This window comes from Chelonoidis abingdonii, chromosome 1, assembly GCF_003597395.2.
Source record: "Chelonoidis abingdonii isolate Lonesome George chromosome 1, CheloAbing_2.0, whole genome shotgun sequence".
NCBI classification, from domain to species: Eukaryota; Metazoa; Chordata; order Testudines; family Testudinidae; genus Chelonoidis; species Chelonoidis abingdonii.
Window position 1 is genome coordinate 343,157,740 of NC_133769.1, and position 22,945 is coordinate 343,180,684.

Below are 22,945 nucleotides of genomic sequence, written 5' to 3' on the forward strand. Positions count from 1 at the left end.
GCTAATGAGAGCAGTAGTGCTGATTAGTGGGTAAAGCACTGGATTGGGACTCTGGAGATCTGGGTTTATAGTCTTAGCTCTGCCACTGACCTGTCGGGTGACCTTAGATAAGTCACTACACCCTACTGTGCCTGTTTCCTTATCTGAGAGCTAATGATACTGTCTTTGCAGACTGCTTTGAGACCTACTGATGAAAAGTGCTATATAACAGCTAGCATTATTATTTCAGGAGAACCAGGGACATGTCTTGTAACTCAGCTAAAATGTACTGGAACATGACTGCCTCTACAAGATATTGTGGAGAAAGAGCAACAATATTGCTAAAAAACAAGGGCTGTCACTCTTAAACAGAGACCATTGACAGTAAGCATTTGTAATACTTGGAGAAGTTTTTTATTCTTGTCAGTGGAAGACATATGAGTGGTTCCCAGCCCTGGAGTCTTGTTTTCAGTGGAAACCTCAGAAGACTGGGGCAGAAATGGCATTATGAATGACATGCCCAGTCAGACTGTCGCAAGCCACTGCATTTGAGAGACAGATGCGGCAAGCCCTTCCTAGCACCCTTGTGCATAATAAAAGCCACAAAACTGCCCTTGGCCCTGGCTGGAGGAGGTATGAATGAAAAAAGAGGGGAAGCCTCATCCAAAAGAGACTGTGACACTCACTCATTATAGGCTTGAGGTGCGATCAGAAAAAACAATCAACAAGCTAGAGGGGGAAGGGATGATTAGAAAACTGGAAGATATGAATGACAAGAAAATTGAACTTAATCCATCCTAGCAGTGTATCCGTATTTGAAAGATGTAAGTACCAAAGGCAGAAGAATTATTTATTGTGATTATCCTATTCAGTGGAGAATAATGGAATGGAATTAAGAAAGGGAAAATTAAGGCTGAATATCAGGTTTGGGACATTTGAAACGACACTAGAACACTAGAGAAGGTATTGAATGGAACAATATTGCATTAGCCGAGAGATTTGCTAGATGACCTTTCTTTCACCTCTGATGTCTATGCCTATATAATTCAAGGTGTGGTGAAAACCCATATAATTGACAGATATAAAATAAGTGTGTGTTAACAAAATACTGTACTTATCAATACTGTGAAACAAGGCACCTGACTGGTAAACACATACACTGTGTAGGTATCTGATATTCTCACACAGGTAAAAATGTGCCATTTCTGAAATAATATTTTAAAGTCAGCTTTCCACAACATTTTTTCTCTCTCTCAGCTGTGTAATTTCTCCAACAAATTACACCAGCTTTGAAAAAGGAAGATCTCTGGCTTTGCAGTGAGATATGCACCACTTGCTTCTAGCCCTCAAAGGTCATCTACATTATGAGCTATAAAGGGCTTGTCTACACTTGAAACCTTACAGCTGCACAGATGCAGCACTGCAGCGGTATCACTGTAGCGCTTCAGTGTAGACATTACCTATGTCAACAGTCACATTATTTTTTTATATATAAGGTCATATGTTTTTTAATATTTTGGTCTAAATTTTCAAAAGTGACAAGTGAGTTTTGGTTCTTCAGTTTTTGGGTGCCCATCTAGACACACCTTAAAAGGGCTGATTTTGAGAAAGCGGATGTTCAGAACTTTTTGAAAATCAGACCCTTTGAAAGTGCCAAGAACCGAAGCACTGAAGATGACTTTTGAGAATGTAAGCAGTTCTCTCCTTCTGATCTGAGTACAGTCAGACTCAAAGTAGTTTGGATTAATAGGCAGGGGAATACAAGACATAACTGCAATATAACCATTAAAAAATCTTTTCAAGACATTTCTAAAAAAGTTTTTCTATTACACGTATCATATACAGAAGTCATGAGAGAGTGGTGTACTATAAAGTTTTTATTGCCAGCATAATTTTGAGAGGGGCAGAAACAGTAAAATATTTTGCAAACATTTTTTAAAAAGAATTATTGGTTTTAAGAAATTTAAAGCTGTTGTAAAACTGGGAAAAAAACTGGGGGAAGAAACCCCCACTTTTTGTTGAATTTCTGAGGGAAAATGTAAAAAATTTCAGCCAGCTCTACTTGCAACTCAATATTTAATGAGTTATTTACTAACAAATATAGGTAGTGATCATTTCAAATTGATTTTATATAAAGAAATAACCCATTCTTTTTTAATTGGCTGCAGCTTTATTTCATGTGTATCTGCAGCCTTAGGTATGGACAAGTTATTGCCAAATGTTGCATAGTACTTTCTGGACACACACTTACTGTACACTTGTAGCTGTCCTCTGAAGACATTCCTTCCACGCGAGTTTTCAGCTTTACATTCATACATCCCTGCATCTTCTAGCTGCACATTAGGTATTTCAAGAACAGCTTGGGACTTTCTCAGACGGGCTTTACTTGGATTATGATCATTAACTTTCCTCCATGAGATTGTTGGAACAGGGCTGAAATATTTAGTAGAATTACTGTTAACACTTTTCCACTATTAAGAATATAGATTCTGTTATCTGGTAATTTAAGTACTTAATAGTCTAAGTGGCAATAAAATGTAATCACAATTAAGGCCCATATACTGCTTGATATACTTCACATTCCATAGGGAATGTCTAATAAGTGGTGCTTCTGTATAGGAGACATCCCGATCTTCCACAAAGGAGGTTAACTTTGAATTCAGATTAAATAAATCATTCCAAATGATCTTTGCAGGGTTTAATCTGCTCTCCAAGTTTTACTATTGTTACCTTGAGCTCCTTCGTTTAATGGTTAAAGGAAATAACTTCTCTTACGCCTGGGTGAACTTTATAAGTGCAGCCACTCTACCAGCTTCCCATGATGTTATTTTCAAGAATGATATTAGAACACAGTAGGCTGGCAAGTATTTGGGGTATGCCTGTCTATAAACGCAGATGGGATGTTATAATACTACCACATTTCAGATAAAATATAAATGTCTCAATCGTTTTATGGGCCTGCTATATAAGGTGACCATATTTTTTAAAAAACTATGATATTTTTGTAGAAATATTTTTAAGGGTAAAAATAGTCATTTTTTTAAAAAGAAGTGTACTCGTGTACTGGTGTCACTATTCCTAGTTTCAGACTCAGTGACATAGACATATTTCTTAAAGTGCAGGATTTTTTTTCCCAAGCAGCTTAGTGTTCTGAATAAGTGTATCATGAAAAACTGAGCAAGTGTCTTTTAACATTTATGTTGAGCAAAAGAACAGATTTGAGAATGTTTGTACTCATTCAACTTTTCTCTTCACTCCAAACACTCAGCACTCATTCCTTTGCACTATTTTTTTCCACTACTTTCAATACATTCTACTTGGTATAGCAATACAACATAAGTTGTAGCTATTAGAACAACTCCAAACATTTTGAAAGCCAGGCTATTTCAGGTCTTCTGACAGAAGTTCCTACGACACAGAGACATCATATGAAAAAATAGGATTGTGCCACATAGTCTCGGTAGTTATATAATATCTATTGGGTATTTACTAGGGGAAGACATCAAGTCAAAAGCTGGATCTAAACACACTGAAATTTAGGAGAGTTTGGATTTGGATCCAAAATTCATAGATTAGGCCCAACTCTAAAATCATACACACTTCTGACTTCTCTTATAATATCTAATTTGGAGGCTTGCACTAATCTTACAAGAAAAATGAATTGGTGCATAGAATAGAAAAACATCAGCAGTAAAAATTATACTTTTGTGCCTCATTTTTTGGCTTCTTAACTTGTGTCATTTACCTTGAGGCTAGTTATATATAGAGATACTAAGCACACACAACTCCAGCTGGAGGTGCAGGTGTTCAGCAAATGAAAAAAATTAGGCCCTAGACATCTCAAGCTCAGCAGCAAAAATTATGGTGCACCAAATTAATACGTGTTAATACATACATTCATAATAATTCATAGAGTTCCCAGGTTTATTTTGTTTTTCACGTACATAACCATACCACCTTCTTATTGATCTTAGCTGTCAATCAGCCATGGATTTTTCCCTGATGTCTTTAGCTTCCCTTTTCATCTTTCTATGCTTTATAACATCAAAGATCTATTAATTGCTGTTTCCACTTTTTTCCATTGATATATTGCTTTTTTACTTCTAAGTGCTGTCTTCACTTTGCCACTGTACCAGCATGGGCTTTCAGCCACAGCTGTGCTCCTTGATTTGTGGAATATTGGCTTTTTGGCCATCTATTAAATTCTTAAAGATCTCCCATTCATTCATTCAGGATCACTGGTCATAAGGCAACTACAAATTTCCACTACACTAGTGATTAATTCATATTCATCCTTCATAATGGAGTTCAAAACAGAGTTATATCATGTTAGGTGTAATACAATGTTGACAGCAACTACTGTGTGAGGAAGACTGCATGGAGAAACGTGGAAATATTTCACTGTGCATGAGATTGCAAAAAATTTTGAGACAGCATTGTTATCTGGGCTGCAATCCTGATTTAAATGAAATCAACAGCAAAAGACCCCTTTATTTTAGTTTCAGCATAGAGTCCCAGTTCAACTGAATAACATTGACTAGTAGGACTTTTCTTAGCATATGTTTCAGAGAAATGCTGAAGAAGTCACAAAGTATTGAAGTTAACTTGTACAGAAGTCACTATGCAAGTCAATATATCAAAAACTTTGTATAAATTGCCCTAGACTTATTTATTTTAAAATTTACGGAGATAACCTATCTCCTAGAGCTGGAAGGGACCTTGAAAGGTCATTGAGTCCAGACCCCTGCCTTCACTAGCAGGACTGATTTTTGCCCCAGATCCCTGGGTGACCTCCTCAAGGATTGAACTTACAACCGTGGGTTTAGCAGGCCAATGCTCAAACCACTGAGCTATCCCTCCCCTTTTAATTGCATGTTGTAGCAAGTTAGTGCTTATAGTATGGAAAATACTAAAAGAATTTTTGCCATTGCCTAGATCATTAAGAAACATCTTTTAAAAAATCATGGTTTTTTGCATGATGATGAGGTAATAAGTGGAATTTTTCAAGGAGATAAAAATACTTTGGCTGCAAAGATCTAATGATTTCAAAGGAAAGTGCTCCCAAACTGCAAATCACTATTCAGAGACAAGTTGGAGCTTCATTTAATGAAGCTTCTTTTTTCCTTCCGTAAGTCACAAATGAGGTATGAATTTTACATCTAAAGTGAAAAAATACATCTATATATATTTATCCTTGGTGACATTTATAAAAAAAGGAAAGAAAAAGAAACACTGATATTCTCACTGAGGTATACAAAGAAAAAAGCTACATCTTTGCTCTAGAAAACTGAACTTCTATCATTAAAAAGTTATGTGAGGCATATATTTTTCATTTAAAAATATTCAGAGCTTTTAAAAAAGATTTTGACGATTAATGCTGGAGTTGATTGCAATTTACATAATTAGTACAAATCTATGGGGATGTTTATATTTGTTTATATTTTATTAAAGTATATATTTTTCAAATGTAGACCTTTACCTTTAAGTTTATGCACTGAGTACAAATGGGAGGGCTTGCACATCTTACCCCTGAAGTAAACTACATCTCTGGGCATCTCAAGTGAAATTTTAGCCCTCTTAAAGACAATGTCAAAACTTCTGTTGATTTCATCAGGGCCAGGATTTAGGTCTAGCCTTAGGTGTGGGTCACCTGCCCCACCGCTTAGGGCACTGTGGTCATGGGCCATCGTGCGGCAGCATAGACATGCATGTTGCCAGTAGGCAGAGGAGCTCCACAAACTCACAGAGGCAACATGTTGGGGGAAGGTGTGCACCCAGATTTCTCCCAGCTTCTTTCCAGCAGAGGAATGTGGAGGGGGGGCAAGCAGTGGCACACAGATACTGCTTGCCCCCTCTAGTGTTCCTCTGTGCCTCACTTTGGGTTGCGTGTGGGGGGGAGTGAGGAATAAAGCCAGGATTCCCTGCGTCCAGATCACTTTCCCTACCCGGGCTGTGGTGTGAGCTGAGCATCAGGAGTTGTTGCTCTCCTGCCCTTCTCTTACACAGCCCTGTCAAGGTGTCAGCCCACTCTGAACTTTAGGGTACAGATGTGGGGACCTGCATGAGATAACCCTTAAGCCTATTTACTAGCTTAGGTTAACAGTAAGCTGCCACCACCAAGTGTGTTACAAATCTTAGAGGAGAGCCACTTGGAACTCTGACTTCCCCCAAATATGTCCACAGTCTTTATCCCCCATTTCCTGGCAGGACTGAGACTGATTTACCTCCCACCAATTCCTAGTGAGCCCAGATCCAAAAAACCCTTGGATCTTAAAACAAGGAAAAATCAATCAGGTTCTTTAAGAGAAGACTTTTAATTAAAGAAAAAAAAGTGAAAGGAATACCTCTGTGAGATTAGCATGCAAGCTGCTCTCACAGACAACAGATTCAAAACACAGAGGATGTCCCTCTGGCAAAAACCTTAGTTACGCAAAGACACTCAATTTGATTCTCCCACTATGAAAAACAAAGTCAGAAAAGAAAATGAACATAATCTAATATATTCCTTCTCTAAACACTTACTACTTTTAAGAAATGTTAGATGGCTGATTCATGGATCCTTCACTCCGGCACAAACTTTTCTGAACAGACAAAGACTGATTTCCCTCTTCCCTCTTTGAAAACATCCTGTCCCCCCATGGATTCCTCTGGTCAGGTGTCAGCTAGGTTATGTGAACTTCTTAACCCTTTACAGCTAAAAGAGGAATTAACCCTTAACTGTCTGCTTATGACAAGTCCAGATAGGGAAAATGACCTGGACACAGGGAGCCCTGGTGTAGCTCCTTGCTCCCCTCCTCCCAGCCACCTACGGGGGCCCAGAGGAGCAGCATTTAAGGGGGGAGCGAGCAGCAACACCAGCCACTCTGTGCATCCGGGTCAGTTTCCCCATACAGATGCAGTTAGGGATACACAAGGGGGGTTCAGGGGTTGGGGCAAAGAGAGCACCGTGCAGGGGTTAAGGGAGAAGGGAGTGCAGGAGGGAGGTGGGGAAAAGGTACACCGGATGGGTTGGGGAAAAAGGGTCATTCATTATAATTATGTATTTTACAAATAATTTCAGGCATATGTCTCAGATTAGATGCCTGAAATCATGCTCAATTTTATCAGTGACTACCATCTCTCAGCTTTCCTGCACTAGCACAAGGTGGGTCCACCTCCCTCTCTGTCTGGGCAGGATGGGCCAGGGGTGATGGGGGGGCAGGGGCAATGTGAGGCACTATCCCCATGACAGCTTGGGGAAATGGGGGTCAGGAGCACCAAAACACAAGTTCACCCAGGGCACCATTTTCCCCAAGGCTGGCCTGCCAGGGTTACACTTTTTACCCAGTTCAGCTGAAATAAACGTTGTGTGTAAAGCTCTCTTTGTGACTATGGGTACGTCATTCCCAGCTCAAGCAGACATATCTGTGCTAGCTCTGATCAAGGTAGCACACTAAAAATAGTCCAGCTGAGACAATGTGAGTAGAGGGAGGCGCTAGTCACGCTGCATACAAACCCTTCCGAGATGCTAGGTATGTATTCAGGGTGGCTAGCCCCTCCTGCTGCTGGTGCTATCATTGATAGTCGCTATTTTTAGCACAGTAGCTCAACCAGAGCTAGTGCAGGTATGTCTCATCAAAGTGGGAATCACACTGCCACCTCAAAGGGCAGACATACGCTCTGAGAGATGACAATTAATTCTACATGAATGTCTGCACAGTATGCATATGAATATGAATGTGAAGAAAATATGAGCTGGATTTCATCTAAAATAGACTCTAAGAGTGGTGTTTTCAAAAGTGCTCAGCTCTGACCTAATTCTGCTTCCTTTGAAGTCAGTGGAGCTTTACCATTGACATGAATGGAAAAGTGCTAAACACTTTTCAAAATCTCACCATAAACAACTCTACTGTCATGACCATCCAATTCCTCATGAAAAAGAAGTTGCTAGGATCCATCAAGAATACACCTGTTGCAGTGAGAGGTAAGATAGGAATCAAGAAAATTTCTCTCATATCGTCCTGCTTCCTAAACAATCTTTTCCATAGGTCTATTTTACTCAATATTCTACAGCACCATAGGTAGGAAATGCATAATTCCCATTTTCTGTTCATTTTTTGTAATTTGCATTATCCATTGTATTGTGAAAGTAGAATGAATTATATTGTAAAAATAAGAATGGATTAAAGAAATGTTGTATGTACCTTTAAGCAGAAATAAGAAATGTTGAAATACAGGTGCCAGGAAAAGAAACATTAGGCAAAAACAAGAGTGCTAATGGCGAAAAATTAACAGAAGATCGGTAATAGTTAGTAAGGAAATAAGAAATGCATGCCTAGCCCAGGTAAACTTATCAGATTCTGCTTCCTTTGTTATCTTGCTAAGTGCTTGCCCTTTTATCTGTATAAATAAGATAGTTTGTGTCTTGGATGGGGCTCACATTATCTGGATGTTATTAGCAGAGCGCTGTGCTAATAAAACAGAGTGGTCTGACAAACTGTGAGTCCTGAGTCTAACTTTGACAGTATCAAACATTATTTGCCTTTTTCTGTAGTTTCAATCATTTCTGTGTGTTTTTTCTCCAACTCTCATAGTAATTTTACAAATAAACCATTGGATTTAATATTGCCTTCAAATGCTCACCTGCACAAAATACCATTGTGCAACACTGCAGGCTGCGCATTTGAAATTACAAAGACCCATTTTCTCCTTATGCCCTCCAGCCTTCCAACTGTGCAAAATGTCTACTAATTATTACAGGATAATTACGTAGCATTAAAATGTCAAGGACTATCATGAAATTCTCCCCATCATATTCCTTCTAGAAATATGCATTTGTCAGCCACATAATTATATATTTGAAATGTCCACATAATTCTATTCTGGTCAGATACATTATAGCGCATTAGCAGAGAGATTCATTCAAATATACAAGACTGAACAATATGTTGTCCTTCCTTTTGGTTAACAGAGGCTATTCAGCGGTCATGAAGGGTAGAGGTTGCTAGCACTGAAGACTTAACCCATAGAATGGTAAAAAAGTCAGAAATTGTGTAAGCTTTCCCTCACTAGCAACCTTGACCTGGGGAAAACATCTATAACAGTCATCAACAAATGCACAAGTCATATGTCTTCTATGTTTGGGACAATTTATTGTTCGATTTTCAGAGATGCTGAGCACATGCAACACTAACTGACTTTAACAAGAGTGGTGAGTGCTCTGAACTTTTGAAACTGAGTTCTTTAAAGACTAATGCTCTTCCTAAACACAGTGATCATTCTCATTAAGACATAACAAAACAAGAAAGCAGAAGCAGCCAAGAATGGCAGTGGGTTTAGTTTAAAAGTAGTGAGCAAAAAGGAAACACAACTTTCCTCCCTCCTCATTTAAAAATAGGTTACACTGGTCTACAATTTTTGAGAAGTTGTCTGCTTCTGAGATAAAATGTGCTATTTATTATGTATTTTGATGTGCTGAATTCAAATATGACAATTAAAACAACTGATTGGCTACTGTTTCTAAGATATTTAAGTTTTTACATTTTATGTCTATGTATATTGTGTTGATAGTAGAGTTTTAATCATAAATTGTAAACCTAGGTCTTTTCATGTGTTATGGTTGCTTTACATGAAGACTTCACCTGTCCTGTTTGTACACTTTAAAATCAGCCAAAGGTTTTATATAATAAATTTATTTGAACAAAGGCAAAAACTATTATGTAATAGTTAGTCCTATCAGTGTCTACTCGGCACTTCTTTGCTGTCTCTTTATCATTAAATGGAGCATCTCTCTGTCACTGTCCAGCAATGTCTGCAGCATTGATGGGTCCATTTGCCTGATAGCGTTTCTCTATTTGCAATTCTGTGAATGCTCGCCGTGCTCGTCGTCACTGCTCCGCAGTTCGCTGGAAAAAAATCTGTAGTTGTTTGCTTGTTTGCAAGAAAATTTATTGCACTAACTGGAAGGCTTTCCATGCCGTCTTTTCCTTGCCACGTAGTGATAGTCAAATGCATCACTCGAAAGAAGTTCACGAATCTGAGGACCAACAAAGACACCTTCCTTTATCTTAGCTTTCACTTAACCTTGGAAATTTTCCATGGAGGTACTTGAAAGCTGCTTGTGTTTTGTCAATGGCCTTGACAAACAGTTCTTCATCAGACCCAGCTTTGATGTGTAAGGGTGGTAACAAAAATCTTCCTTGATTCAACAAGTGGTGGATGCTGAACACTTTTTTCCTCCCAGGCTCCAAATGACTGTCGGAGTGGCCAATCTTTCTTGATGCAGTGGGAATCTCTTGCACGACTATCCCATTCGCAGAGAAAACAGCAGTACTTTGTGTATCCAGTCTGCAGACCAAGCAAGAGAGCAACAACCTTCAAATCGCCACAAAGCTGCCACTGATGTTGGTCATAGTTTATGCACCTCAAAAAGTTGTTTCATGTTGTCATAGGTTTCCTTCATATGGACTGCATGACCAACTGGAATTGATGGGCAAAACATTGCCATTATGCAGCAAAACAGCTTTAAGACTCATCTTAGATGAATCAATGAACAGTCTATCCACTCATCTGGATCGTGAACGATGTTGAGGGCTGCCATCACACCATCGATTTGTTGCAGGCTACAAGATCACCTTCCATGAAGAAGAATGGGACAAGATCCTTTTGACGGTCACGGAACATGGAAACCCTAACATCACCTGCCAGGAGATTCCACTGCTGTAGTCTGGAGCCCAACAGCTCCTGCCTTACTCTTGGGTAGTTCCAAATCCCTGACAAGGTCATTCAGTTCACCTTGTGTTATGAGGTGTGGTTCAGAGGAGGAGGATGGGAAAAAAATGTGGGTCCTGTGACATTGATGGTTTCAGGACCAGAAGTTTCATCCTTTTCCTCTTCCTCGTCTGACTCAAGTGAGAATGATTCTGGTGCATCAGGAACCGGCAGTCCTTCTCTCCGTGGGGTACTGGGCGTATAGCTGATGGAATGTTTGGATAATGCACAGTCCACTTTTTCTTCTTTGACACACCCTTTCCCAACTGGAGGCACCATGCAGAAGTAACAATTGCTGGTATGATCTGTTGGCTCTCTCCAAATCATTGGGCACTGCAAAAGGCATAGATTTCCTTTCCTGTTCAACCACTGGCGAAGATTTGTTGCACAAGTGTTGCAGCATATGTGTGGGGCCCACCTCTTTGTCCTGATCTCCAATTTTGCAGCCAAAATAAAGGTGATAGGCTTTCTTACCATAGTGGTTATACTGCGGCTTTTGATGCAAAAGTCACTTCATCACAAATAGCAGAAGTTATCTGCACTGTTCACACAAGTACGAGGCATCTCTGCTCACTTTGGCTAAACAGAAATGTGTCCCTTTGCAAAATCAAACACTGACAAATAAGAGAGCACGACACTGTATGATTTCTAGAGCTGATATAGGGCAATTTGTTCAGCAGAGTGATGTAAGCTTAGTTATATTGCATCATCCATGACTTCTAGGAATAACATGATGCAATTCATATCATGTATGATGCAATACGCAGCTTCAGATTGCATCATTCATGTTTTGCCTAAAAAGCAAGTTACTGTCCAAACCTAGTCAATAGATTTATTCATAGATCCAGTCAAAGATGTATTTTAGTCATTTCTGGTTTAAATTGAGATCCCTTCCCTTTATAAGTCACTTATCCTCCGCCATTCCCAAGTCAAGGGTCATACATATTGGCCCAATAGCATATCTTGAAAACTAGAGCCAATCAACAATCTTAAGCATCACTTTCGTTCTCAGTGACCCAGAATTAGTAAAGTTTGACTATATTTATTTCAGAAGCATTTTGGCTGTAGAGCAGTGTTATTGTCCATTTCTTTTATCGAGAGTTAACATAATTTTAAAAGGCAGATTTCTCAGCAGTGTCACTCCAGCATTAAGGAAGGGAGTTTGAGGGAGGTTTGATCAATGTTGATTTTCTGCATTAGACATACTGCAGAATTCTTTATTATTTTGTCTTCTAATCAGAATAATGTTGGTCTAATTCTTCTTTTTTATTATTTTTTTTTGGTACTACAAAGATGCTGCAGATTTTAAAGTGGAGCAGAAACAAGCTCAGCACTATATTATATTGCAAGAACCTTCACAATCATCAATCAGCATGCTGGTGCTGCTCCTGGCAACTAGTTATACCTCACTGTGGGAGCTTTGTGGCTCAAATAGTTAAAAGAAAGCATTTTTAAAAAGTAGTTTGTATACACATTATATTTGCTCACAAAGTCAAACCTCTGTTTGTAGTCTCTCTGTATCATTCCCCGATTACACTGTTCACTGGCAGAAGTCAGTCAGATATGTCAAGCTTAGCTATTAAATACTAATTTCTAACAACAAAAATGTCACCAGCCAGTGACTGCATCTAATCTACTTTGGCCAAGAGAACCTACAGGCACTTTGGATAAGGAACAGCTAGTGATGCCCATTTTGGTGGTGCAGAAAGCAGGAAGACAAAATAAAAAGTCAACAACTTAAATTAGAGAGCATAGATGTTTTTGGAAGTAGGAAACTTGCCAATGAGTACAGGGTACAAATGAGGCAGATTGGTCCATGCCCATGAGTCTAGGGAGTATCTGGAGAGGAAGATTTCTTCAACACCACCAGAAACTGAGAGTGTGCAGCAGGAACTGCCAACAGGGCTGGGAAAATTTTGATAAAATGTTTGTGACTAGGCCTTGTATAAATGTATGCTCAGAGATATTCTACAGTAGCGATAACCTGATTACTTATCCCGAGGAGCTGCCATTGGTAACATGCCAGAGTCTGCAATTACTAAGGCTTCCTGAGCTCCCTTCCTCTTCTGACAGCAGAAGAAAACTCTGCATGTGTGGTTCTGATTAGAGGATTGGGAATGCAAATGGCAGGAGTGAGGTTTCTGCAGCATGAATTTACTTCAAGTTTAAGGTCACCCCAGATCCATTAGTGGGTGGCTGGCAAGAATCTGCTAGATAATCCCCTCTATCTCTGTACCTGGGACAAAGCAGAGTAAGTGATTGTAGATAGGCTGCAGTAACTTCCATGGATTTTCTCTTGCACTGAGGGTTCCAAAGGCAATTGTGGTCAGTGCTGGGGAAGAGATGCTGTGGGATTGGCAGCACTGCTCCTTCATGAGCTATGATGTCCAAGTGGAAAATGGTGCTGCAAGTTTGTGGGGGGACAAATCCTCTGGGAGGGCAAATTTCACCTCCTTGAAAGAAGAATGAGGAAGAAACTCACCGATGAAGGTCATGGAATGAAGCTGAGAGCGTGCAACCAGTGTACAAGAGAATAGGGCCTTATGCATTTACATGGAATTTACCAAATAATCTCAACTGAGTTGTAAAAACAAATCATCGATTGCAATAGTTACTCTAAAAAAAGAAAGTATAAGAGCATGTCTCGTGGCTAAGTTGAGGCAAGGTGGGAAATCTCTCTCATTGGACCAACTTCTATTGGTGAGAGCGACAAGCTTTCAAGCTATCCAGATCTCTTCTTCAGAATCAATCCAAAAGGAAAAAAATAAGAACAAACACAAGAAGTGCACATTCCCTTCCATCAGCATTTTGTGATTAAGATACCTATCCCGTATTGTCTGAAAATGACTTTCAAAGTGGATGAAAGCCTTAGAGTATGTCTACAGAGCATTTTGGACTAAGCCTCCCATCCTGGGTTGACAGACTTGGGGTAGCAGGGAGTGTACTAGTGCTCTAAAAAGAGCTATACAGACACAGTTTGAAGTTGTGGCTCATGGTCTAAAGCTCCCCACAATTTCAGAGCTTGAGCTCCAGTCCAAGCTGTAACTTCAAAGCATTTTCTATACAGCTATTTTTAGAGCGCTAGTAGGAGCCCCACTAACTTGAGTCAGTTGATCTGTGATGGGAGGCTCACTTCCGCTCAGTCCAAAATGCTCTTACACACCCCGAGAAGTTTAATTTGTCTGACAAACATGAACCGTATATCTGCCAAAGGTAATACTGACCATGGGCAAAATCCTGGCATTGCGATTTCTCATGTAAGGAACATGAGATGGGAACTGCTAGGTTTATCTTCTCATCAGCATCTAGTCTCTTCAGGAATAGTCATCATAGCCGTACAACTGACAAATCCAATTCTAAGAAACTTCTGAAATCCTGGTGGGATTATGCTGTACTGTATCAGTGAATTTGAAGCATGACTTCCACTTCCTAAATGCAATGGAAATCCAGTGCAATTAAGTATGAAATCTTTATGTTAATGTCAGAAGAAGTGCTCAGAACACTGAATGATAAAGACGATGTCTACACCACTGAGTAGCGTGGCGCCATAGCTATGCCAACATGACACCATACAGTAGACAAAGACTACATCAGTAGAATTTTTTTCTGTCAGTGTAGGAATACTAGGTCAATGGAAGCATTCTTATGATGGGGCAGCTGCATCTGTACTGGGTGTTAGGTGTTAGCTACTACAGTCAGGGGTGTGGGTTTTTCACATCCCTGAGTGACTGTGTCAAACTAATTTTTAAGTGTAGACCAGGTCACAGGGAAGCAGGACCGAGACTCTGGAGAACTTAATTTTATCCCTGAGTCTGCCACTGGATTACTGTGTGACCTTGGGAAAGCCACTTCACCTCTCTATGCCTCAGCTTGCCTGTCTTTAAAATGGGGAAAATGATATTTACCTCCTTCATAAAGCTTTGAAATACACCGTATAACAGCAGGTATTTAACATGGGAGGGAAAAGTAAAAACCATGGACTGCTACAATGCTGTAGACTAAGGTCCCAGCACACAATGCTCCACCTTAATGCAATTGGTTTTCCTCTCAGGCTGAGCACTTCACGCTTGATTGCTAGTCTCAACATGCTGCAGCTATGTAATGAAGGGGATAGTGGCAGCCATTTGCTCTATTTAATTTAAATTAAGGACACCGGCAAGTCACAAATTGTGGCTGTCATTCTTCATACAGTGATAACTGATTTGCCAGTAGATATTAAAAGTCCCAAACAAACTCTTTGCCTTTCCATGGTGGATAAAGCCTCTCCATTTGGAATGTCCCCTTGCCCCCATTTTTTTAAAAACAACATCAGCAGAAACTTGATGTGTGGCTGGTGCAGTGATCTATCTTAACTCTTCCAATTTGTTTTCCCCAGCGAGATTCTGGTGCAGTGATTTGGACTGTCTGAACTACAAGTGCAGGAAAGCTTGAGGAAGTGAGACTGGTTAGTGTGCACTCTATGTCTTGTGCACAGAAACAGGTTAATCAAGATGCCATACAGCAGAGTACCTCCGCGTGGCACTTGTTATCCTTATTATGGGAGCAGGCAGGATTTGTTCAGTGTTCACTGAAAAGACTAGGATGATCTGAGTCTTTTCAAAAAGCAAATGTCAGAAGAGAAACTGATGTTGCTGGATGATTTTAGCCATTCTGCCTCGTCAGCCTTTCTAAACTAAACCTCTGAGATTATGGCCTGGTCTACACTAACCTTTATTTCAGAATTAGCTGAGTTATTTTAAAAAAAAGGGATTCTGTACACATGACCAAACTTTTTTCTCCGATTTAAAGGACTCTTTAATTCGATTTCTGTACTCCACCTTGGCAAGTGGAGTAGCGCTTAAATCGAGATCACAATCCCGGGTTAAAGGTATTGTGGATGCAATTCGACGTTATTGGCCTCTGGGAGCTATCCCAGGATGCTCCCTTCTGACCGCTTTGGTCAACACTCTCAACTCCAATGCACTAGCCATGCGAGCAGGAAAATCCTTGGGAACTTTTGAATTTCATTTCCTGTTTGGTCACCAGCAGCACAGGTGACCATCAGCACAGTCCACCACCACAGGCAACCATGCAGAGTCCACCATCACAGGAGATCACGCAGTCCCGGATTCGCAGATGAATTCCAGCATGGTCTGAACAGGAGGTACTGGATCTCATCGCATGCTGGGGAGATGAGTCTGTTATGGCAGAACTACGTTCCAAAAAAAGGAACACAAAGACCTACGCTAAAGTCTCCAGGGCCATGACGGAAAGAGGCTACTCCAGGGACACTGAGCAGTGTCGTACAAAAATCAAGGTGCTCAGGCAAGCATACCAAAAAGCCAGGGAGGCAAACGGGCACTCTGGGTAACAGCTCCATACATTTCACTTTTACTGTGAGCTCCATGCAATTATAGGTGATGCCACCACTATCCCACCACTGTCTGTGGATACCTGCAAGGGGGCAGTTGCACAGAGTGAGGAGGAGGAGGAGACATTGGAGGAGGAGGAGGACAGTGCACAGGCAACAAGTGGAGAATCCATTTTTCCCTCTAGCCAGGAACTAATCTTAACGCTGGATCCAATGGCCTCCCCTCACTCCCAAGGCGGGCTCCTGTTCCATGACCCTGGAGAAGGTACTTCTGGTGATTGAGAGCCTGATCGGAGCCACATGGTGGGGGGCGGGGGTGGGGAACCCAGCCGCGCTGGGTTGTTTGCGTTTAGAGTAAATGGATCTTCCCTCCTCTGAGCCTGATCAGAGCCACGTGGTGTGGGGCAGGGGTGGGAAACCCAGCCACGATGGGTTGTTTGAATTTAGAGTAAATGGTTCTTCCCTGCTCTGAGCCTGATTGGAGCCAGGCAGTGTGTGTGTGTGTGTGTGGTTGTCGTGTGCAGTGATCATCCTAGAGAGCCTGCAGGCCCTCCTTCCATATGGCAAACCCACCAGGCATTGCTTGCTGTGGAAAAGGGGGCCCAACAGTTTGAAAGCACTGAAATGAATGTAGAAGAAGCAGAACCCGTGTGCCCCTAGAGGCTGTCTGCAAGATGAATTCTGTTGCCCAGTTGTATGTGATGGCTTACTCATACCAAAGTGCCCCTTTGTTCTTTGCAATGTAATTTTAAAATACTACCCTCCCTTTTTCTCCTCCCACAGGTGCAAATGTTTCAATGAGGCCTCTATCTACTCCGTCCCAGAGGCTGGGCCAGATTAGAAGATGGAAAAAACAAACTTGGGAGGACATGTTTGCCGAGCTCCTGCAGTCCTCCTGCACTGATAGGGCCCAGCTGAATGCATGGAGGCGAACAATTGTGGAGTCCCATAAAGCATTACAGGAACACGAAGAGAGGAGGGAGGCACGCAATGAGAGCAGGCAGGACGCTATGGTCAAGCTCTTGGAGGAGCAAACTGACATGCTCTGCTGTATGGTGGATCTAATGCGGGAAACGCAGCAAGACCACAGACTGCCGCTGCAGCCCCTGTATAATCAAACTCCCTCCTCCCCAAGTTCCACAGCCTCCTCACCCACATGCCCAAGAACACAGGGACCCACACACACAACCCCAGAGGCTTGCCCAAGCACCAGAAAGCTGGCATATGCAAACTTTTGATTTGGTTTCTGTACTTGTCCTTCCCTCTTCCTCCACCCCCCTAACCCAACTCCCCCCCCAATCTACCTTCCAATTTCTCACAATGCGTTGTGCATCAAATAATAAAGAACATTTTTAAACAATTTTGATTTTATTTCCTTTCATATAGACAGGGCGCGGGTAACTTCAAGAGAAAAAACACAACTGTCACACCGTACCCTGGCCAGTCATGAAACTGGCTTCCAAAGATTCTCTGATGTGCAGCATGCCCTGTTGTGCTCTTCTAATCACCCAGTTGTCTGGCTATGTGAGAAACTGGCAGCCAGGCGAGTTGCCTCAACCTCCCACCCCGCCATAGAAGTCTCCCCCTTACTCTTACAGATATTGTGGAGCACACAACAAGCAGCAATTACAATTGGAATATTGGTTGTGCTGAGATCTAACCAAGTCAGTAAACTGTGCCAGCACCCTTTCAAACGTCCAAAAACACATTCTACTACCATTCTGCACTTGCTCAGCTTATAGAGTTGAACTGCTCCTTACTACTTGTCCAGGGTGCCTGTGTACGACTTCATGAGCCATGGCATTAAATAGGCTAGTCCCCGAGGATAACAACAGTAAGTTATCCTGTATCTCATGTTGATGTCTGTGAAACGTTCCTTGTGATCCACCAGTGCTTGCAGCACTATGGAAAAGTACCCCTTGCGCTTTATGTACTGGCCGCCACAGTGTGCTGAGGTCAAGATGGGGATATGCGTTCCGTCTTTCACCCTGCCGCAGTTAAGGAATCCCAGCGCATTAAAGCCATGCACAATTGTCTGCATATTTCCCAGAGTCACTACCCTTAATAGCAGTTGGTCAATGACTGCGTTAGCTACTTGCAGCACAGCAGCCCTTACAGTAGATTTTCCCACTCCAAACTGATTCTTGACTGACCGGTAGCTGTCAGGCATTGCAAGCTTCCACAGTGCTATGGCCACTCGCTTCTCTGATGGCTGCTCTCATTTTGGTGTCTTTGCGCTTCAGGGCAGGGGACAGCAAGTCACAAATTTCCATGAAAGTGGCCCTATGCATATGAAAGTTTCGCAGCCACTGAGAATCATCCCAGACCTGCAACACTGTGTGGGCCCACCAGTCTGTGCTTGTTTCCCGGGCCCAGAATCGGCGTTCCACGGCATGAACCTGGCCCAATGCCACCACAATCTCCCAATTGCCACATGCCGTGCATCTAGGAACGTCTAAGTCCATTTTCTCATCAGTATAGTAATCACACTGTCGTCGCTTCCTTGCCCATTTTGCAGGTACTGAACATACTGCTGGATAATGTGTGAGGTATTTGCAATGGTAAAAACTGCAGCAGAGATCTGAGCAGGCTCCATGTTTGCCGCGCAATGGCACCTGTACGAGTAATCCTTGAAAAAGGGCACAAAATGAGCTGTTCGGTTCAAGATGACTGATAAAAGGCGGTAAATGGCTGTCTTCTGTAGCTTCCACTTGAGCCCAAGACAGCTTCTGCCACTTTCTCCAGATTGTCTGTGTGGCTCTGCTCACGATGGCTGAGAAACGGCAGGGAATTGTTGCCTTCTGTAGCTTCCACGGGAACCCAGGACAGACAACATGGAAAAAGCGGTGGAAGCTGTTGTCATAAACAGATAGCTAAGGGTTAATGTTTCTTTTACCTGTAAAGGGTTAACAAAGGGAACCAAACACCTGACCAGAGGACCAATCAGGAAACCTGATTTTTCAAAGTGAGGGAGGGAACTTCTGGGTGCATTTTGTCTTTGTTCTGCCTGTTTGTTTTCTCTCGGCTATGAGGGAAGAGCTTTTTTTTCTTTTCTATCTCCAAGCTTCTTTCTATCCTTCCGTTCCCAAGGTGTGAGTACAAAAGGAAAAGCAATGGGTTTATATTGTATTTTGTATTTACATGTGTGGAGTTGCTGGAATGTTTAAATTGGATATCTTTTTGAATAAGGCTGATTATTCATATTTTCTTTTAAGCAATAGCCCTGTGTTATGTCATCTTGATGCAGTGATCATGTCATGTGTTTTTTCTTTCTTTTTTATATAAAGCTTTCTTTTCCTAGTTAAGGCAAGGGGATAGCAAGATTTTTAAGCAATCGGTAATCGGGTTGTACCGGTACGACTGGAGAATTGCTAACGTAGTTCCTTTTTTAAGAAGGGGAAAAAGGTGATCCGGTAACTATAGGGCCTGTTAGCTGACGATCTGGTAGTATGTAAGGTCCTGGAAAAAATTTAAGGGAGAAAGTAGTTAAGACATGAGGTCAATGGAATGGGACGAATTGCAACAGTGGATTTACTAAAGGTAGATCTGCGCAAACCAACCTGATCTCCTTCTGTGAGAAGGTGACGATTACTTACAAAGGAAATGCGGTAGATTAATTTACCTCGATTTCAGTAAGCCGTTTGACGTGGTTCCACATGGGAACTGTTAGTTAAATTGGAAAAGATGGGGATGAATATGAAGTTGTAAGGTGGATAGGAACTGGTTAAAGGGGAGACTCCAGCGGTCGACTGAAGGGTGAACTGTCAGGCTGGAAGGAGGTTACTAGCGGAGTCCCTCAAGGATCGGTTTTGGACCGATCTTATTTAACCTTTTATTACTGACCTTGGCACAAAGAGCGGAATGTGCTAATAAAGTTTGCGGATGACACAAAGCTGGGGGTATTGCTAACACGGAGAAGGACCGGATACTATTCAGGAAGTCTGGACCACCTTGTAAACTGGAGTAATAGTAATAGGTGAAATATAATAGTGAAAAGTGCAGGTCATGCACTTAGGGATTAATAATAAGAATTTTAGATATACGTTGGGACGCATCAGTTGAAGCGACAGAGGAGAAAGGACCTGGGGTATTGGTTGATAGCAGGATGTCTATGAGCCGCCAATGCGATATAGCCGTTAAAAAAGCAAATGCGGTTTAGTGCATCAGGCGAGTATTTCCAGCAAGGATAAGGAGGTGTTAGTACCGTTATATAAGCGCTGGTGAGACCCCACCTGGAATATGTGTGTGCAGTTCTGGTGTCCCATGTTTAAGAAGATGAATTCAAACAGGAATAGGTCAGAGAGGGCTACTAGGATGACCCGAGGAATGGAACAACCTGCCTTATGAAAGGAGACTCAAAGAGCTTGGCTTGTTTAGCCTGAAAGAAGGCTCGGGGGATATGCTTGCTCTATATAAATATATCAGGGGGATTAACGTTAGGGAGGGAGAGGAATTATTTAAGTTAGTACTAAGTAGGCACAAGGACAAAATGGGTACAAACTGAATATTAGGAAGTTTAGACTTGAAATTAGACGAAGGTTTCTAACCATTAGAGGAGTGAAGTTCTGAACAGCCTTCCGAGGGAAGTAGTGGGGGACAAAGACTTATCTGGCTTTAAGACTAAGCTTGATAAGTATACGGAGGGGATGATATGATGGATAGTTTAATTGGGCAATTGATTCTGGATTATCAGCAGATAAGTCTGCTCAATGGTCTGTGAGGGGATGGTATGATGGATGGTAACTGAGTTACTGCAGAGAATTTCTTGGGTGCTGGCTGGTGAGTCTTGCCCACATGCTCAGGGTTTAGCTGATCGCCATATTTGGGTCGGGAAGGAATTTTCCTCCAGGGCGATTGGCAGAGGCCCTGGAGGTTTTTCGCCTTCTCTGCAGGCGTGGGGCATGGTCACTTGCTGGTGAATTCTCTGCAGCTTGAGGTCTTCAAACCACAATATTGAGGACTTCATAACTCAGTCATGGTAGGGGTTGTTATAAAAGTGGATGGGTAGGGTTCTGTGGCCTGCTTGTGCAGGAGGTCAGACTAGAGATCATATTGGTCCCTTCTGACCTATGAGTCTATGAGTCTATGATAGGAATCTCTGTGCCAGGAACACTGTCCCTCTCAAGGGAAAGACTGGAGGGGGGGGAGAAGAGGGAGGGGGAAGGTAAATCGTCCTCTCTGTTTTGTGTTCAAGGATTGAAGCAGGGAAATCTCTAGTATCCCCAGGGCGGGAAAATGTGGGAGGAAGTAAGAGCAGGGGAGAAGTGGTTATTTCCTTTGTTGGAGGCTCAGGGCATCTGAGTCTTTGGGAGTCCCCAGGGAAAGGTTTGGGGAGACCTGAGAGTTTATCAGGTACTCAGAATCCTGATTGGTGGCAAGCGAAGCCTAAGATCCAAGCTGGTAATTAAGCTTGGAGGTTCATGCTAAGCACCCAGATTTTGGACGCTAAGGTCCAGATTTGGGACAGAGGCTTATTACAGCTGTACAGCTCTGTTCATGATGGCCGAGAAACGGTGGGAAATGGTTAGATGAAAGAGGAGATAACATTCAAAGTGGATTCAACATACCAGGAGACAGGCATTGCACTGTGCTGCACCGTCTGCTGGCAGCATGGCGTCTGCCATAGCTTTTATGGAGGGAGGAGCGAGTGACGGCACACACCCAGGAAAACCCGTGAGAATGTTTTTGCCCCATCATGCACTGGGAGCTTAACCTACAATTCCAATGGGTGGCAGAGACAGTGGGAACTGTGGGATAGCTACCACGGTGCAACGCTCCACCATTCGATGCTAGCCTCGGTACTGTGGATGCACTCCACCGAATTCTCGGGCTTTAGTGGAGACACATAACATCGAATGCATGAACTCGATTCTGGAAATTCGAACAAAATAACTTTGAATTAATTTCGTACTGTGGACGTACCTTAAGTGGCACCGAGCTACAGATGCCTTTTGTCATGTCTCAAGGAAGTGGCCAGAAGAGAGACCAATAAGGCTGGAGTATGTTCCATGCCTATCATTCTTAGCTTTAGAAACGTGAGGTCTGTTGCATATCATCAGTATGTAACAAAGTACTGTTGATCTGGATCCTCAGCTGTGGCCAGAGCTCTGCACAGCTGAGGAAACAGGTGGGAAGATGAGGGGCTCTGAGCCTTCTTTGTTCTTCTTTCATCCCTGAGGCTGTCAGGGCCAGTCTAGCCTGCTGCATAATTTAGTGCAGCCTCAGGGCTGCTTTAAATTATGCCCACTGTAATTGTCTGTGATCACACCTCTCCCTCCCACAGCACATGCCTGACACAGGGGAGGCTGGGTTATCATACTGCCAGCTATGGGAGCTTTAGGCCACTCAAGGATTCAGCCTTGGCAGGAGAACCCTCAAGTTGCCTAGTTTATGACCCCTTTGCACTCCTCCAGTTGGAGCTAAGGCACGGATCTGGCCCAGTGTCTTGACAGCTATTGGCTGGAAATGCTGAGTGTTTCCTTCACACCCAGAACAAAAAGATGGTCCCCAACCCCAAATGGTTTATAATCTAAGTATAAGACAAGAAACAAAATATGACTATAGACAGATGGGGGACTACATGGCATAGGCCCTGACATCATAGGTGTTCCAGTGCTGGAGCACCCAGCAAAAAAAATTAGCTAGTGCTTAGCACCCACCAGCAGCCAGCTACTGCCTCCCCCTCAGCGCCTCCTGCCTGCCGGTGGCCCTGCCGATCAGCTCCTTACTCTCCCTCCCAGTGCCTCCCATCTGCCACAATCAGCTGTTTCGTGGCATGCAGGACTCTGGGAGGAAAGGGACAGGGAACGCTCAGGGAATGAGGTGGAACTGGGCAGGAAGAGGCTGAGAAGAGGCAGGGTGGGGGTG

At 42.4% G+C, this 22,945-nt stretch overlaps 1 protein-coding gene and 1 long non-coding RNA gene across 2 annotated transcripts in view; one reads left to right on the forward strand and one right to left on the reverse strand.

The window, feature by feature from the left end:
• Positions 1-22,945, forward strand: part of LOC142046123 (uncharacterized) — a 771,893-nt gene that overhangs the window by 355,707 nt on the left and 393,241 nt on the right. The window lies entirely within an intron of this gene.
• CNTN5 (contactin 5) overlaps positions 1-22,945 on the reverse strand; it is a 1,078,547-nt gene that overhangs the window by 226,447 nt on the left and 829,155 nt on the right. Inside the window, exon 10 of the mRNA XM_075061721.1 lies at positions 2,231-2,412. Coding sequence (XP_074917822.1) covers positions 2,231-2,412 — 182 coding nt within the window. The remainder of the gene's footprint in view (positions 1-2,230; positions 2,413-22,945) is intronic.